This window comes from Engystomops pustulosus, chromosome 7 (assembly GCF_040894005.1).
Source record: "Engystomops pustulosus chromosome 7, aEngPut4.maternal, whole genome shotgun sequence".
Classification (NCBI taxonomy): Eukaryota; Metazoa; Chordata; class Amphibia; order Anura; family Leptodactylidae; genus Engystomops; species Engystomops pustulosus.
Genome location: NC_092417.1, coordinates 19,805,002 through 19,821,876, shown reverse-complemented (window position 1 = coordinate 19,821,876; position 16,875 = coordinate 19,805,002). Strand labels below are relative to the sequence as shown.

Genomic DNA, 16,875 nt, shown 5'->3' with positions numbered 1-16,875 from the left:
TATACATATATATTTATACAATATACATATACAGACCGATAAATACATATGTATTTACTTACCTTTTAGGATGTGTAGGTGACCACCCGGCCGTGGCGTCAGGCGGTTGTTCCGGGGGGTGTTCGGGCAGGAGGGGGGGGGGGGTTATGGTTGTGCGCTCGGGCGGGGGAGGGGGTGCGTTCGCCGGGCGGGAAGGAGAGGGCGATGCGTTCGCTGGGGCGGGAGGGAGAGGGCGATGCGTTCGCTGGGGCGGGAGGGAGAGGGCGATGCGTTCGCTGGGGCGGGAGGGAGAGGGCGATGCGTTGGCTGGAGCGGGAGGGAGAGAGGGGTGCGTTCGCTGGGGCGGGGGGCGTGGTCATCAACTGTGCCTCGCTATGCAGGGGGTAGGCGGGCCACGGTTACCTGTGCCGGCGGACGGGGAAGGGACTGGGCGATCCAGGAGTGGAGGGTGGGCCAGGAGAGAGGTGGGCGGTAGCCGGAACACAGAGGGAGGGGCCCGGGGACACGATGTGCCAGGCACCTGGCAGTGCACTGCCGGACCACTTGGCAAAGCACTGACCACAGGGTCCGTGCATCCCCGGGCCCCTGAACCTCATGGGCCCCGTAGCAGCTGCTACGGCTGCTACGGCGGTAGTTACGCCACTGGGTGTGTGTCCCATCTGGCAGGATCCTCTCTTTGTGTAACTTCTTATGCCCTTGTTTTTTTAAAAAAAAGGCTTTACAAATTATGCAAATGAGGCTGAGGGTCTCCAGCCACCATTTTTAAAGCCTTATTTTTTTTATAAAACAAGCAGATCCTGCTAGAAAGTCAGTGTGCTTGGTTTATGATCCTGATGGTAGATGTCCTTTAAATGTGGTGGAACCAAAGGATGAATGGGCAAAATATTTGGCAAATATGGGCTATACCAATCTGCTGTTTTTTACAGGTGGAAATTATAAAGAGGGGCAAAGGCTTGTGATGGAAAGAAGTAACAATGTAGAAGATTTGGAAATACCTGTGGAAAACTCAAGTAAGATAACTTCATAATCAAGATTTTGGTGGAGCAGTTAGTGGAAGGAATGTCTTCTTTATGTTTTTTTTTATGTACCCTCTCATTTTTCTAGGAAGTTATGAGGCTTACAATTTTGGGTGCAATTTTTTTTAAACTAGAAACCGTGAAAAGGATATCCTTGCCAAACAGCTACTGGCATGGATCATCAGTTGACAGATGGGATCTCCATACATTATATTTTGCTATATAATGCTGGGATCCTCATCCACTGCACTTTTTGGGATGGGGTAATGATATGGCCCGATTCCAAGGGCTGCATATGTTCGTGTGCAGCCTATGACATCATAATGTGTGTGCAGGCAGAGTAAATGGACCCATGTCTGCCTGCATTGTCACACGTAAGGCCCGGAAGGAGAGGAGCTATGGGGAGTGCCAGAGGGTAAGTATAGAAGTTTATTTTTTATACAATACAATATGGGGTGTTGTGTTACTAGGGTAGTTTGCATGATATTTCATTAGTGAAGGGAGGCTGCAGGACATTACATTAGTGAGGGGAGGCTGCTGGACAATTAATTTGTGGGGGAGGCTTCTGCTTGGCATTTCAGTAGTGAGGGGAGGCTGGGACCAATACACTTTCCACCGTAGGCTTATACTCAAGTCAATAAGTTTTCCCAGTTTTTTGTGGTGTCTCAGCTTATACTTAAGTATATTGTATCTAATTTAGGTATAATTTATCATTTAAAGCATAAAAAACATTGAAAAAATGGAAACTGTGGGACTAACTAACTGCATTCTATTTCACACTACAAAACCATTATTTGAAGAACGCATTATATCGACTTGATCAATGGCTTCTGTTCTAAAACAATTTTTAATTTTTGACACACACAAGGCTTGCTAAAACAATTTTTTAAAACATTGGTTGCAGGTTGTGGACGGATTCCCTTCTCCCAGAGCTTGTCTAAAGAGGTAGGCAAGGGTTAAAGTTTTGGTTTGATCAGCTGTCACCTATTTATTTTATCAGCTTCATAAAAAGCTTCCCTGGTGGTGAACCTCCTTGCCAGAGATTGTTTTCTTGTGCTCATTTGCTACTATTGCTTCATCTTTGTGTTCTGTTGGTTGGATTGTTTCGTGACCTAGACTGTTGCATGTTTCTTTTGTCTTTTACTTTGATTATGCACCTAATCTGTTGTGACAGCAAAAGAAAATTATATATATATATAAATTGTATAATTTGTATAGCAATTTTGCAACAGTCTTAAAGGAGTTGTCCATTTTTAGCAAAGAATTAATATTGTTAATTATTGTAATATTAATACAAAAAGTTATACAGTTTTTCAATATATTTCTGTATGAATTCCTCCGGTTTACTTTAATTCAACAGGAAGCTTCATTGTTTACTTCCTGTGGATATCTGTGGGACATCACATGACCAGGGACCAGTTACTATCTAGCTTCCTGTTGGATGAAAACAAGAAGAGGTCTAAAAAAACATGAGGAATTGATATACAGAAACTATATTGAAAAATACTTTTCCTTACACAAACAAAATCAATTATTTGCTGAAAGTAGGCAAGCCCTTTTAGTAGATTAGCCCCTCCAACGGCATCTATCTGGGTATTTGGCGGTAATTTTAGAACCATATGACTTGTTTAGTGTGAATCATATTGCTTTTTTATTTCATTGTTTTGCTAGTTTGTTGGGGTCATTTACTAAGGGCCCGATTCGCGTTTTCCCGACGTGTTACCCGAATATTTCAGATTTGCACCGATTTCCCCTGTATTGCCCCGGTATTTTGGCGCACGCGATCGGATTTTAGCGCATCGGCGCCGGTATGCACACGACGGAAATCGGGGGCGTGGCCGACCGAAAACCCGACGGATTCAGAAAAACCGCCGCATTTTAAAAAAAAATATGTTGTGAAACTTGCACTTACCTTCACCAGGTATAGGCCGGTTAATTTCAGGGCATTCCAGCGGGCTCCACCGCAGAGAACGCGCCACTGGATCGCGAATGGGATGGGTAAGTAAATCTGCCCCAGTGAGTTTATTTTTAAGTGTCCTATTTGACTTGTGGTTAGGTATGGCTTTAAAAGCTGGAACAACATTTTAGAGGTGTGGGTATGCTGGAGCCAAAAATAAAAATATTGCAGCAGATAATTACTAGAAATATTTCTTGCCGGGTGATTTAAAAACGGGTAAAAAAAAGACTATTGGGCTCACTTACTTACCCGGTCCGCGGAGTTAACCGAAAGTGCACTGTGCCGCGATTCACTAATTTATAGTACTTCAAGGTTCTGTCTTCTCCTCACGGCTCCCTCTTGTAAGGACCCGCGCGGTGCATAAACTATGACGTCACATGGCCGTGACACCGCTGTGTCATAGTAATGTGCCCAGGGTGGAAGAGGAGAAGACGAAGCCATGAGAAGAAGATGGAACCACGGGCTGTGGAGAAGGTAAATATAGATTTTTTTTTCAGACAGATGGCAGGCCTTTGGTTTGGGGGCCTTATAATGGCATACCGCCTTTATGAAGTTCCGCCAATGGATACTACTGGATACTACAATCGATAATCTTTACTCATCAATAAACATTGTTCCTTGAAATATCAGAATCTATGAATTATAGTATATAATATAATTTACTGTTATTTGCAGATAACCAGGATGAAGGACAAATGGTTGATAATGAGATGGAGGAGAAAGAACAGGAGAAGAAGGATGAATACAAAAAATCGACAGTTTGTGTCCAAGAAACAAGTAAGAACTTAAGCTGGATGGTAGAGGCATTCATGGTCAATCTAGTAAAGAATCTAAAATGTTTTTTGGCCTAGGGTAGGCCTATAATTGTTTAGCAATCCCAAGGTGTTCAGCAGCAAAAGGTTTTTACTCTGCTTTTCTCGATCTAAAGAAAATAGATGCCTGTTGGATAACATAAGGTCTATTGGTTTGGCAGGAATCAGCTTTAAATGGATTAAAAACTGTCTGAGGGATCGTATCCAGAGAGTTATGGTCAACAATTTCTACTGAGAATGGTCAACAGTTATAAGTAGTGGACCCCCGGGATTCAGTGCTGGTTGCACTATTTTTTAACCTGTTTATTAATAATATAGATGGTGAGATTAGTAGCATCTGAGGGAATTTAATAAGATGGTGTATTGATCAAAAAAGACAACAAAGGGGAAACATGATTCATTTATTGAAATACATAAATGGTCCATAAAATAAATATGGTAGGAAGTAGAGATGAGCGAGCACTAAAATGCTCGGGTGTTCGTTATTCAAGACAAAACTTCCCAATGCTTGAGTGCTCGTCTCGAATAACGAACCACATTGAAGTCAATGGGAGACTCGAGCATTTTTCACTGAAAGAACACATTGAAGGAAGAACACTGAAGAACACATTGCAGATGTTTGCAGATGTTTTCACTGAAAGAACACATTGAAAGAACACAGTGAAGAACACATTGCAGATGTTTGCGTACATCTGCTAACTTATCCAGAGACATTAGTGCAGAACGGTGTTCTTCACAATAGTATATGGAGAACAATATGTGTGAAGAACACCTTGCAGATATTTACATACATCTGTAAGGTGTTCTTCACACATATTGTTCTTCACATACTATTGTGAAGAACACCGTTCTACACGCGTGTCTTCAGATAAGTTAGCAGATGTACGCGAACATCTGCAATGTGTTCTTCACTGTGTTCTTCACTTAAATGATCCTGTGTTCACTGTTTTCATTGTATTCTTCATTGTTCTTCACTTTCTTTTCTTAATTAAATGATCGATCTCGAGCAGGGGAAATACGCCGTTCCGACTTTGCTAATACTCGAACGAGCATCAAGCTCGGACGAGTATACTCGCTCATCTCTAGTAGGAAGTTGTTGCAGGTTAAATAAGATCAAAAGAAAAGGGAGCACTGAAACAGTCTGGAGAAAACAAGGCTTCTTTACCATGAGGAGACAATGTACTGTGCATGATCTAGTCTTTGGGCTTTGGTGCATGTGTTGGATTTCATTTGGTAAACTATTAAATAGAATGGTAGATGCCATAAGTAAACTTTTTGAGTTCTGAGTTCATGGTGACCACCATTTCTGTGGTGCTGTGTCTGTTGAATGGTGTGACCCAGAACCTGAAAGCTAAAGCCGGTGAGTTGACCCCCTTGGGAGTTCTGTGCTGTAGTGGAGGTGGTCACCAAGTGGTGGTGCACTAAATAGAATAGGGACGAACCACATAGAGCACATAGAGCAAAGTGGGCTCATACATTATTCTCACAATGAATATTAAAAACATTGTTATTTTTGTGATGATGATATTGATAGATTGATGCATAATGGTTTAACTTGTGGTCCATACCTTTTTATTCCAAAATGATGACTTTATGAGTCTGGATTCTAACATTTTTTTGCTATTGACAGGTGAACTGTATGAAGAATTGCAAATACGTGTGACGGGAGAACAGAAGAACGACCGGCATGAGATGAGAGAACGTTTGTCAATTCCTGTTGCAGAAACGCGTAAGAATCTTATTAAGAACATGATGGGGGAATGGTTCAGGAAGCCATGTAAAAGTTACCCAGTAGACAGTATGAAAAAAAATGTTCAAAGTTTCACTAAAGAACAGAATGACTAGGCAAAAATGTTAAAAATATGGCCCACATTTAATAAGGTCTGTGCACCAGTTTTCTTTTCGACTTTACACGTTCTTTTAGGTGCAAGCTGCTTGCACAGGAATTTCAGAGGTTCCTGCGCCACATTTGTGTCGAAAGTGACTGTTTTGTGGCGCGGATGCTCTTAACACACCTAACCTGTTGCCAAAAATGCCCTGCCTTGGAGTCATCTTTGACTGTCTCATCCTTTAAGCCACACATCCAGTCCGTTACTACAACCTGTCACCGACCCTTTGTCAATCCAGAGTCCACAAAATAACTAGTCCATGCCCTCATCATGTCCCACTCGTACTACTGCAGTATTCTTCTCTGTGGTCTCCCAGCTAACTCTTTAATGCCCCTTCCATTCATCCTTAACCATGCTGTCCGGCTAATCCATTCATCTTCTTACTTCTACTCTCTGCCAGTTCATTCAGTGGTTACCTATTGAACAGTAAATTATTATAATATTTTTTTTATTGAAATAGAGGATGAGATGATTTACCAAGTAGTCCCAGCCTCTGAGTAAGTCAGGGGGTGTGCTCAGCCGCTGGGATTGAATCTGGGATAGGTTTGACCAGGTCAGACCTGGCGGAGATTTGACATGTATACTCTTTTGGAAAACTATATTAAATATAGTGGTCTGGGGCATCCACACCCCCATCTGCCCTGCTCCCCACCCTTGTTTTTTACATGCCTTGTCCACCAGAAAATAATTGTTGGTCAATGCACTCGGCTTCTGTCCCGCAGTCCTACATCCAGGGCACCTGGGATTCCCAATCTCATCCCATAGTTGGACCTGCATTGATCAGACTGTACTGTATCTCTAGTGCTGTGGATAGGGAATCATTTGTAATTACTTGAATTCTGATGCTAAAACTAAATTTACAATGAAATATTGACAACCATGGATTTTAACAATTTACTGTACTTTAACAGATCTCCACAGGGTATGGCGACCCTTCCTGGAGAGAAACAATTTGAAAAAAACAACAAGGGATGAACATCTGCATGAACTTACAATGAGGCGGTTGCAGGACACAAGTAAGGCAATATTTCAAGTAAAATAAGGCAAAAAAAATAAGGCAAACTAAAATATCTTATAAAAGAGAAAAAAATTTTATCTCTGACCGGTGCTCCAAATTGTTTAATGGTCCTTCCTTTTTGAGGTATCTCTCTGTTTTCCACTCTGACGGGAAGGCAAGTTTTGTCCAAGGTTTGTACAGCACTCGGACCTCCAACAGGACTAGACCACCGTTCAGAACTTCCTTCGTGTTCTCTTTAGCTCCGCCACTATCCGTAGCGGGCTGCTGGAAGAAAATATTTGCACGGATAGCGTAGTATGTCTTTTAAAACAGGGTATTCTTTATTTAAAATATACTCACAATAATAGCTTAAAAATGCTCATATCAAATTTCCAGAGGACGCCAGCTACACATGACCGCCGTCATGTGTAGCTGGCGTCCTCTGGAAATTTGATATGAGCATTTTTAAGCTATTATTGTGAGTATATTTTAAATAAAGAATACCCTGTTTTAAAAGACATACTACGCTATCCGTGCAAATATTTTCTACCAGCAGTAGCTTGCTACGCATAGTGGCGGAGCTAAAGAAAAAAAAACGCAGGAAGGAAGTTCTGAACGGTGGTCTAGTCCTGTTGGAGGTCCGAGTGCGGTACAAACCTTGGACAAAACTTGCCTTCCCGTCAGAGTGGAAAACAGAGAGATACCTCAAAAAGGAAGGACCATTAAACAATTTGGAGCACCGGTCAGAGATAAACATTTTTTTCTCTTTTATAAGTGTTTTCGTGGGACTATTTACTTGTCTGGATCGGTCCTGTGACCGTTTTTGCAGCTCCTGCCCTGTGAAGAGTTCTGCACAACGCTTTTTAACTTTACTGTTTAAAATATCTGTCTATGGAAGAAATTAACTAAAGTAAGATGCTGATGTAAGATGACCTCGTGATTTTGCACAAATTTTTCAAACTCGGTTTTCATTGGATTTTAACAATTTCCTGTTATCCACGGTTACATAAGATCAAATAATGCCAATGGATAAGACAGAGGACCGGAAGAAGAAGATCCAAGAAAAGGAACAAGATGTGGATTACAGTGAAGAAGCAGGTAAATTTTCATTATGGAAAAGATGATAGGGCTATAGTAGTGACAGTGAACCAAATAAAGATGAAACCAGTGTTAAATATATTTTCTTTTATGAATATCCAAAAATTGCATATTTCCATTAAATGTTCATGAGCAACGAAGGACAAGTACACATTACTTTTGAATTGCAATTGAGTTGTATGGCCTAAGTGGCTCTGAGGACCCCTTTAAACATTCATAAAGGGATCCGTTAGCAAGTGTTAGCATGCAGTACTACAGACAGTGTTTGTCACTGGTTTATATTCTTGGATTGTAGCTGGGGACATGGTTTTTGGTTGAACATTGGTTGTCACTCATAGCAAAGAGGAGGGACTGTGGGAAGCATAAGAAGCAATGATGTCGATACCTGTTGTATGTTGTTGTATATCTGTTGTAGACAGAAGTGACTGTGGACTGTATGGTGTTTTATATTTGTGTTACCCCCACTTACCCCCAGCAATGCAATTGTCAGATTTCATGGGTTGGGTTCTGATGGAAACAATATTTGTTACAATGGCTTCCAAGTCTTCCATCTTACCCGGCTCCGGCTCCTGGATCCAGTGTTGCAGTTGTCTTTTGGTCCTTGTCATTGATGGCTTGGCTGAAAATGCTGTGGTTCCGGATTATTCATTTCAGCCAATCAGTGGCCTTAGTGATCATCATTCGTCATCAGTCAGTGCTGAAGACCAGATGACAGCTACAACACTTGAACCTAGAGTCAGAGCAGAGTAAGTATCCTTTTGTTTTTTTTTCGATCACTACTGTTCCAGTCGATCACTACTGTTTGGAAAACCCCTTATACAAGTCCTTATATGGTTAACTAAACAGAAACATAAATAGCTATGGCAGTTATATTATTGACTGAAAAAGATAGGGTTTTTTTCAACTTTAAGATATTAATGGCCTCCTGCTGTATTGAATCGAAGGTCAGCAATCGTACCTAGCTCCAGCATTTGTTCCGGCTCTAGTCTCTGTGTGTTGGTGTTGACTGGTGGGTGTCCAAATGTTATATCCCCACCATTCTAATAGTTATTCGCCTATCCTAAGGAAATAGAAACCCCCTTTTAAATCTAAAAGAGCCTGGTCATTAACGACCAATTGTACCCATGCAACTTATCTTATACACCTTTGTCCTTTCCTACACAACTTGCAGGGCCAATTGTTATCCTATATGTCAAATCCGACTGGGACCCGCACCATTTAGGAGAATATGGGGCTCCTAGATTTTTATACACATTGCTGCTTCATTTAATTCTTTGGAACCGTGGGGCATAGCCAAGCGATCAGATTTACTCCAACAGTCCAATAAGCTAAATGGAGCACAAACAACTGTTATTGATGCACCGTATACGATTCTTCAATTCTTGTTATCAGAGGGGAACCAGCAGTGCGACCTCCGCCAGTCAGACAGTTATACACGTTTCATGTGATATTATATTTAATGTTACAGAATATATATACTATAATGGTTGCTAGAATATCGGCAAGTGTGTATTTAACAATATTCTGTTATTAACAGAGGCCAGTAGGGTATTCGGGGCCAACCGGGATAGAAACAGATTGAGAAAACCAAAAAGGGACGAAGAAGACAAAACTCTGTATGGACTTACAATAAATTTGCACAATAAAGGTAAGACAGCATTGTAAGTAATAGAAGTAAGCTCTTCTATTACTGTTTACGAGACATTTTGCCTAGTTCAAACCATTCACGCTGTGTGGAAGCTTCCAGCAATGTTAAGTAATACAGTAATATAGGTATGAGGAGTGCTGCTCCTATAGCTAACTTTATGACAAATTAAGTTCCAGGACTCTGGGGCGTTACCGAAGCCCCCCAGGCATACATGGCTTACAATGCCATGTAGCATATCCCCCCCCCAGCCAGTGCCCTCTTGTGATAGCCCTGTATATCTTGTGCTTCATTTGCATAAAGGGAAAATAACATTTTTACCGTTTAACTTTATGCAGTGCTGGGAGCTACCGTGTAGTGTGAATGCTTGATACTAGTCAAAATGACTGGTAGATTTCTTAAAAAGGAGTTTCTCATAAAAACAACACTTTTTTATACTTTATTGATTAGTGTATGTAAAAAGAACCTGATATTTACGTGAATTCTATATACTCTGGTAAACTTTCTCTTCTGTCTGTATAATCCACTGATAACATAACCAACAGCAGGTCTCCGACCTTCCTGTGTTGTACAATATCCTGCAGACATTGGGGCAGATTTACTTACCCGGTCAAGTCGCGATCCCGCTGTGCCTTATCCGACACTGAATCGGGTGTTCCAGGATTCATTGCCAGGTGCCCAATATCCAGCAGGTGTCGCTGTAGTAAATGAGCCCCATTGTGTGATGTACAGTATCCTGCAGACTTCCTGTGATGTCCCATATTCTGCAGACTTCCTGTTATGTCCCACATCTTGCAGACTTCCTGTAATGTACAATATCCTGCAGACTTCCTGTGATGTACCACATCCTGCAGACTTCCTGTGATGTACCACATCCTGCAGACTTCCTGTGATGTACCACATCCTGCAGACTTCCTGTGATGTACCACATCCTGCAGACTTCCTGTGATGTACCACATACTGCAGACTTCCTGAGACGTCCCATATTCTGCAGACTTCCTGTGATGTTCCATATCCTTCAGATTTCTGGTGGATCAAGGGGGGCTGTAGACACCTTCTCTATGACAATGCAATGGCACTGCATCATCGCCTTTCAGGAGTGCCAATGTCAGGGTTCTTAACAACTAAATCCCTGTGGTGCATTCACTTTTACTTTTAACCATTTGTTAATAAAAGCAGTATTTTGGCTCTTTGATATAGTAGACACCCGTTCCCGAGGGATGGCCTTGGCTGGCACCATCTTTATACTGTTATGGTTTGGTATTAAGGGAAATCTACCATTTCATTTCATGCATTATGAACCAAACTTATCTTGAGAATGTTTGATCCCTGAACTGAGTGGTTTTGCTAAAAAACTTGTGAATGATAAAATTCAGGATTATGAGGCTCTGTCTCTCCTTTGCCTGGCTCTGCACTTCTCCTCTTGCAATGCTTCAGAGAATTATGCAGTTGTGCCTGACAGGCAGAAGTAATCAATCACTGCACCATCCTCCAGCTGCTGTGTATGAGTTATCCAGCTCAGGTTTATAAGTCCTGTCTGGACAGTTCAGGAAGCTCATTGTAATGTGTTTATGAAACGCAAGGAGCATGCAACCCAGCTTTCCCAAGGTCCTGAATTTTACAATTGTTTTGTCATCAAAACCACTCAGATCAGGGATTAAACAAGATATTTTTCTGCATCTGTGTCGCTACAGCATTCTCAAGGTATGTTTGGTTAATTATGCATGAAATCACATGGTAGATTTCCTTTAAGCATTGCCGAGATGCTACCCACTAATATATAGGTACCTCATGATTTTACACAAATCCTTTCACAAATTTTTCAAAATCAAGATTTTTTCATTTTCATTGGGTTGTAATAATTTACTGCTATTCACAGTTGACCAAGATGAACAAATGCTAAAGGATAAGTCACAAGACCAGGATATGGAAGAACATGTGACTCACATTGAAGAAGCAGGTAAACAATCTCTATGAACAAGTTAATGGGGCAATAGTGAACTACTACAAGATGAAAGTGGTACATACCTGACTTTGTAGTAGGCAGTAACTGTGGATTGTCAGGGGCTTGATAACTCTGTTACGTTAAATAACCCTCTTGGCGGTTACCACATCTTCTTATGGCCGCCACATTCCAAGTCCGCCATCTGCGGGAGTCTATCAGACCTTGATTTATGTAGTCTAGAGCCACATAAAAGCACAACTGAACCCACAAAAACCAAGCCCTTATATGGCTATTTCAGTAGGCGGATAAATAGTTATGCCTAGACATTCAAAGGTTTTCCACCTTTAGGATATTAATAACTTAACTATAGGTCATCATTTATAGATCAGTGAGGATCCGGCATTTATATTACTGCTTTCGCACGCTCACACAAACATGATATTATTGGAGAGTAACAGTCATCCCAAAAATGCTGCCAGCAGGTTAGTGCTGATGTGCGAGGCGACTGAGATTTAAATACTCAATACAATCCTGGCCCCGTAACTCTAATGACGTTTGGGACCGGGTCCGAGAGACCAAAGCTGCAAAGTTCGGTGCAAACCCAAACATTGCGGTTAGGGTCTTCTTAACACTAGTTATAACGAACTATGCACCTGTGTGACATCACATGACCAGGGATCGGCTTTTACCCACAGAATATCAACAATGGGGGATATTTATCGTATGAATGCCCAGCCAGTGCATTTTCGCAGCTCGATACATCAAGAGGTTTAAGCCTCTTGATGTTTTATTAAGTATATGGATTTTATATGACCATTCAAAGAATATATTTTTGGTTTTTTGAAATGTGTGATTTTATATTTAACACTCTAAAGTATTGTTATGTGATTTACCATCTCATAAAGCATTTATCACATTTCTAACACATTTGTGGCTGTGGTCATATGTTCCCACATACTAAAACTGATGCATCTGAGGAGAGTATAAAATTTAAAGGGGTATGAACGTCTGATACAAAAACCCATAATGCTATAAATAAACGAATACAACAAAATTCGATCTCATTAGTCACAAAATGGAGCTTAAAATTTTATGGCCTTAGTTATCACTAAGATGGCCGCCACTGGAAACTACAAGTCCCATGATCCTTATGTTCTCAGTAACAGCTCCTCCCTCTTATGCTCTGCTCCCAGTGATGATGTAACAGCCTTTTTTGCTCTATTACCATATTAATGATGTGTAACTAACAACACCCGCCATACTGGAAGCACTACAACCAACCGACTACAGAGTGGTGATCACATGACCTGCCCAGGCATGTACAGGACATGTGATGTGGACATTTGACCAGCGGCTATGTTCTGTCCTGTGTCTGCTCCGCATGGAGGAAATCAACAGACTGATTAAAGGGCCAGTAGCATTTTAATTCTTCATTACATTGTATGTCCGAAACATTTTTCTGCTAAGGGGAGCAAAATTTAAAATAACAACAATTTACATATTAGCTTATATTTTAAGGACCCATTTGTATATGAATTATGCCGATTCCTGGAATACCCCTTTAAGTCAACCCCAGATTGCCTCCTTCATCGTGATTGATACCTCCAACCTGGTGTAGTTTTTAGTAAATATCTGCAAACATTTAGCGGTGAATGCTTGCAGATCTTCAAAAAGTGCGTAGCCACTCCAGTGGTGCTTGCACCCCTTCATACTTCCTCCATGCCCACAGGTGGCGTAGTTGCCAGTATAATCGCAGTGCGCCAAAAAATTGCGGTTATATCAGTGCTTCTATATCTGGAAAATTGGCGTAGAAGCTCCGATAAATCCCCCCCTTTGGGTCCATTTTGAATTTTACTTTAAATTATAAAAAACACACAAAGAATAATTTAGTGAAATAACAATTATCCCCCACATTGTAGTACACCAAATCTTAAGTAGATCATATAGAGAAACCTTGGGGGGGTGGGAATAACCAAAATATTTGAAAGGATACACAATCATTTCCATAAATTAGGGACACAATAGAGAATCCTCTGTACAGTCACGGTGCTGGTTATTTCGAGATTCTTGTAGACATCTCTTTCTTGACCTTGGATACATTTATTGTATTTGTAGAAACAATAAATTCTAATATTTCAAATTTTATTTTTCTCGCAGATGACCAAAATTATTGTTGAATGTCCTGAATAACTAGGATGAAGAAGCATCTGAAGGAGAAGGATGGACCAATGACTTTAGGTCTCATGGAGACGAACTTAACATACAATCGGCTGCATAAGGGAAGGGGGGAGCGATCATCAGCCCTGCCCTTCTTTTTAGGGTGCCATGCAGCCAGGCCATACTATCGTCCAAAAATAGAAAACAGGCTCATCGGTTATCTGCCGACAGTACCGTACAGTTCTGTACACGGCCACCATATATGTTCATGTGCATGGGGCCTTTAAAAAAATTATTAACGGCTTTATTTAGAAATTAAATGTTTTTTTACCTCCAACATGTTTGCCTTCATCCCGCCAAAGAAGCCATGACAATGCAATGGACCATAAAAGCTTATTTTTAATTTTTAAAAAGGTATTAGTCAACTTCTCTCGGGGGCACCTGCATCACTGTCCCCTTGACTCCTCATTATTCTTGCTGTATGTTTTGTGGTGCTGGCAGCTCCTTGGTCTTGAGGTGCCAATTTGTTCTGTGTCAAAAGATTTAAAGGTTTTCCCCTTTTCTAATGTGTTCCCCTTGTAGCTGCAAAACCCTCATGATAAAGGACACCATCTCCCAAAAAGTGGTGCATAAGCACCACTTGCAGGCGACTTGCAGGCGGGTGGAGATTAGAGCCATTGATGCTCCACTGAGGTATTCTGAGAAATATGCAAATAACTTTTTCAGGATGCAGCCCATTTGATGCCATGTTATCTATATGTCTGTCTCTTAAGGATGTATGGAACGGGTCCACAGGCTGAGCCCGCTCCATACACAGGGAGTGTTAACCAGGGGTGGATTATAACTGCCATAGGTCATTGGTGGGTGTCAGCCGGTTCCTATGACAGCCAGTAACCTGATGTATGGTTCCATTGATGCCCCCGCAGGATCTGTAAAGGAGCCTGCTATCAACAGGCTCTTTTACAGATCTAGCAAATTTACAATATACTGCAGATCCATACACTGAAGTATGAAAAAGTTATCTGTGTCAGAATAGGGCGAAACAACAATTTTGTTTTTGTACAAAAGGTTTTAATTTTTTAACATTTATTAAAACCTTATAAAACCTACATAAATGTATCTCCATTATCTTACCAATAGAGATGAGCGAACATACTCGTCCGAGCTTGATGCTCGATCGAGCATTAGCGTACTCGTAACTGCTCGTTGCTCGGACGAGTATTTCGCCCGCTCGAGAAAATGGCAGCTCCCGCCGTTTTGCTTTTTGGCGGCCAGAAACAGAGCCAATCACAAGCCAGGAGACTCTGCACTCCACCCAGCATGACGTGGTACCCTTACACGTCGATAGCAGTGGTTGGCTGGCCAGATCAGGTGACCCTGGGATAGACTAGCCGCTGCCCGCGCTGCTCGGATCATTCTGTCTCTGGATGCCGCTAGGGAGAGAGCTGCTGCTGCTCAGGGAAAGCGTTAGGGTGTTCTATTAGCTTACTGTTAGGCAGGAGTGATTCTTAAAGAACCCAACAGCCCTTCTTAGGGCTACAATAACGTTATAATTTTTTTTTTTTTTTATTTGCAGCTAGTACCATATTGTGAGGAATTAGCAGGGGAACTTGCTACCGTTGTGTTTAGCTCTTAGTGACACACATATCCACCTCAAACACCAAAGTGGGAAAATTTATTAGGGGTTTGAGTAGAATTAGGCACAGTCTGCCAGTTTCTTTTTATTTTACGTTTATTTTTTTCATAACTCAGCGTCATCTCATCTGGCATAGTAGTGTGCTGTAATACTTGGCTAGAAAATAGCCATAGGAGAATACAAACGTCTTAATTACGCCTGCAGTAGCGTTATATATATTTGATTTCTGGTTGATCTGCTGGTGGCTGTACTTGCTGCAGTGCATCTACTATCAAATTGGGAGCAATTTGGAGTCAGACTTGCGACCACTGTGTTTTAGTGACGCACATATCCATCGCAAAGACCGAAGTGGGAAAATTTATTAGGGCCCGGGGTTGTATTTCAATTAGGCACAGTCTGCCAGTTTCTTTTTATTTTACGTTTATTTTTTTCATAACTCAGCGTCATCTCATCTGGCATAGTAGTGTGCTGTAATACTTGGCTAGAAAATAGCCATAGGAGAATACAAACGTCTTAATTACGCCTACAGTAGCGTTATATATATTTGATTTCTGGTTGATCTGCTGGTGGCTGTACTTGCTGCAGTGCATCTACTATCAAATTGGGAGCAATTTGGAGTCAGACTTGCGACCACTGTGTTTTAGTGACGCACATATCCATCGCAAAGACCGAAGTGGGAAAATTTATTAGGGCCCGGGGTTGTATTTCAACTAGGCACAGTCTGCCATTTCCTTTTTTATTTTACGTTTATTTTTTTCATAACTCAGCGTCATCTCATCTGGCATAGTAGTGTGCTGTAATACTTGGCTAGAAAATAGCCATAGCAATAGGATAGCATCGTTTGGTTTTAAAAACTAAAAAACACAAAAAAAAAAAAAAAAAAAAAAGTTAAAAAAAAAATACAAGTTATAACTCTCATTTTCAAAATGTTTAACCCGAGGGCTAGGGGTAGAGGACGAGGGCGGGGACGTGGGCGTCCAACTACTGCAGGGGTCAGAGGCCGTGGTCCTGGGCGGGGTGAGACACCACCTGCTTATGAGGGAGCAGGGGAACGCCGCAGAGCTACACTCCCTAGGTTCATGTCTGAAGTTACTGGGACTCGTGGTAGAGCACTGTTGAGGCCAGAACAGTGCGAACAGGTGATGTCGTGGATTGCCGACAATGCTTCGAGCAATTTGTCCACCAGTCAGTCTTCCACGCAGTCCACCCATGTCACCGAAATCGGCACTCCTCCAGCTCCTGCACCTCAGCCTCCTCCCCCCCAGTCTGCCCCCTCCCAGCAAAATTTGCCATTTGAACCGGCATACTCTGAGGAACTGTTTTCTGGACCCTTCCCACAGTCACAAACCACTTGTCCGGTTGCTGATGAGCAATTTTCTGATGCCCAGGTTTTCCACCAGTCGCAGTCTGTGGGTGATGATGACCTTGTTGACGTAGTGGAAGAAGTGTGTAAAGAGGTGTCCGACGATGAGGAGACACGGTTGTCAGACAGTGGGGAAGTTGTTGTCAGGGCAGGAAGTCCGAGGGGGGAGCAGACTGAGGGATCGGAGGATGATGAGGTGACAGACCCAAGCTGGGTTGAGAGGCCGGGTGAACACAGTGCTTCTGAGACGGAGGAGAGTCCTCGACCAGAACAGGTTGGAAGAGGCAGTGGTGGGGCCAGACGGAGAGGCAGGGCCAGAGCTGGTGCATCAGCGCCAAATGTGTCAACTAGTGAAGCTCC

General features: G+C 42.0%; 1 protein-coding gene across 4 annotated transcripts in view; it reads left to right on the top strand.

Annotated features, from left to right (window-relative positions):
* The window catches only part of LOC140069371 (uncharacterized), a 46,182-nt gene extending 32,253 nt beyond the window's left edge, over positions 1-13,929 (top strand). Inside the window, exons 5-12 of one of the 4 annotated variants that reach the window (XM_072114995.1) lie at positions 927-1,010; positions 3,649-3,750; positions 5,416-5,514; positions 6,586-6,690; positions 7,683-7,769; positions 9,307-9,417; positions 11,294-11,374; positions 13,517-13,929. In XM_072114995.1, coding sequence (XP_071971096.1) covers positions 927-1,010; positions 3,649-3,750; positions 5,416-5,514; positions 6,586-6,690; positions 7,683-7,769; positions 9,307-9,417; positions 11,294-11,374; positions 13,517-13,536 — 689 coding nt within the window. In that variant the 3' untranslated portion in view covers positions 13,537-13,929. Of the gene's footprint in view, positions 1-926; positions 1,011-3,648; positions 3,751-5,415; positions 5,515-6,585; positions 6,691-7,682; positions 7,770-9,306; positions 9,418-10,212; positions 10,608-11,293; positions 11,375-13,516 lie in introns of those variants that run through there. The other 3 variants (XM_072114996.1, XM_072114997.1, XM_072114998.1) reach the window with 3 other exon arrangements.
* The last annotated feature ends 2,946 nt before the right edge of the window (positions 13,930-16,875 follow it).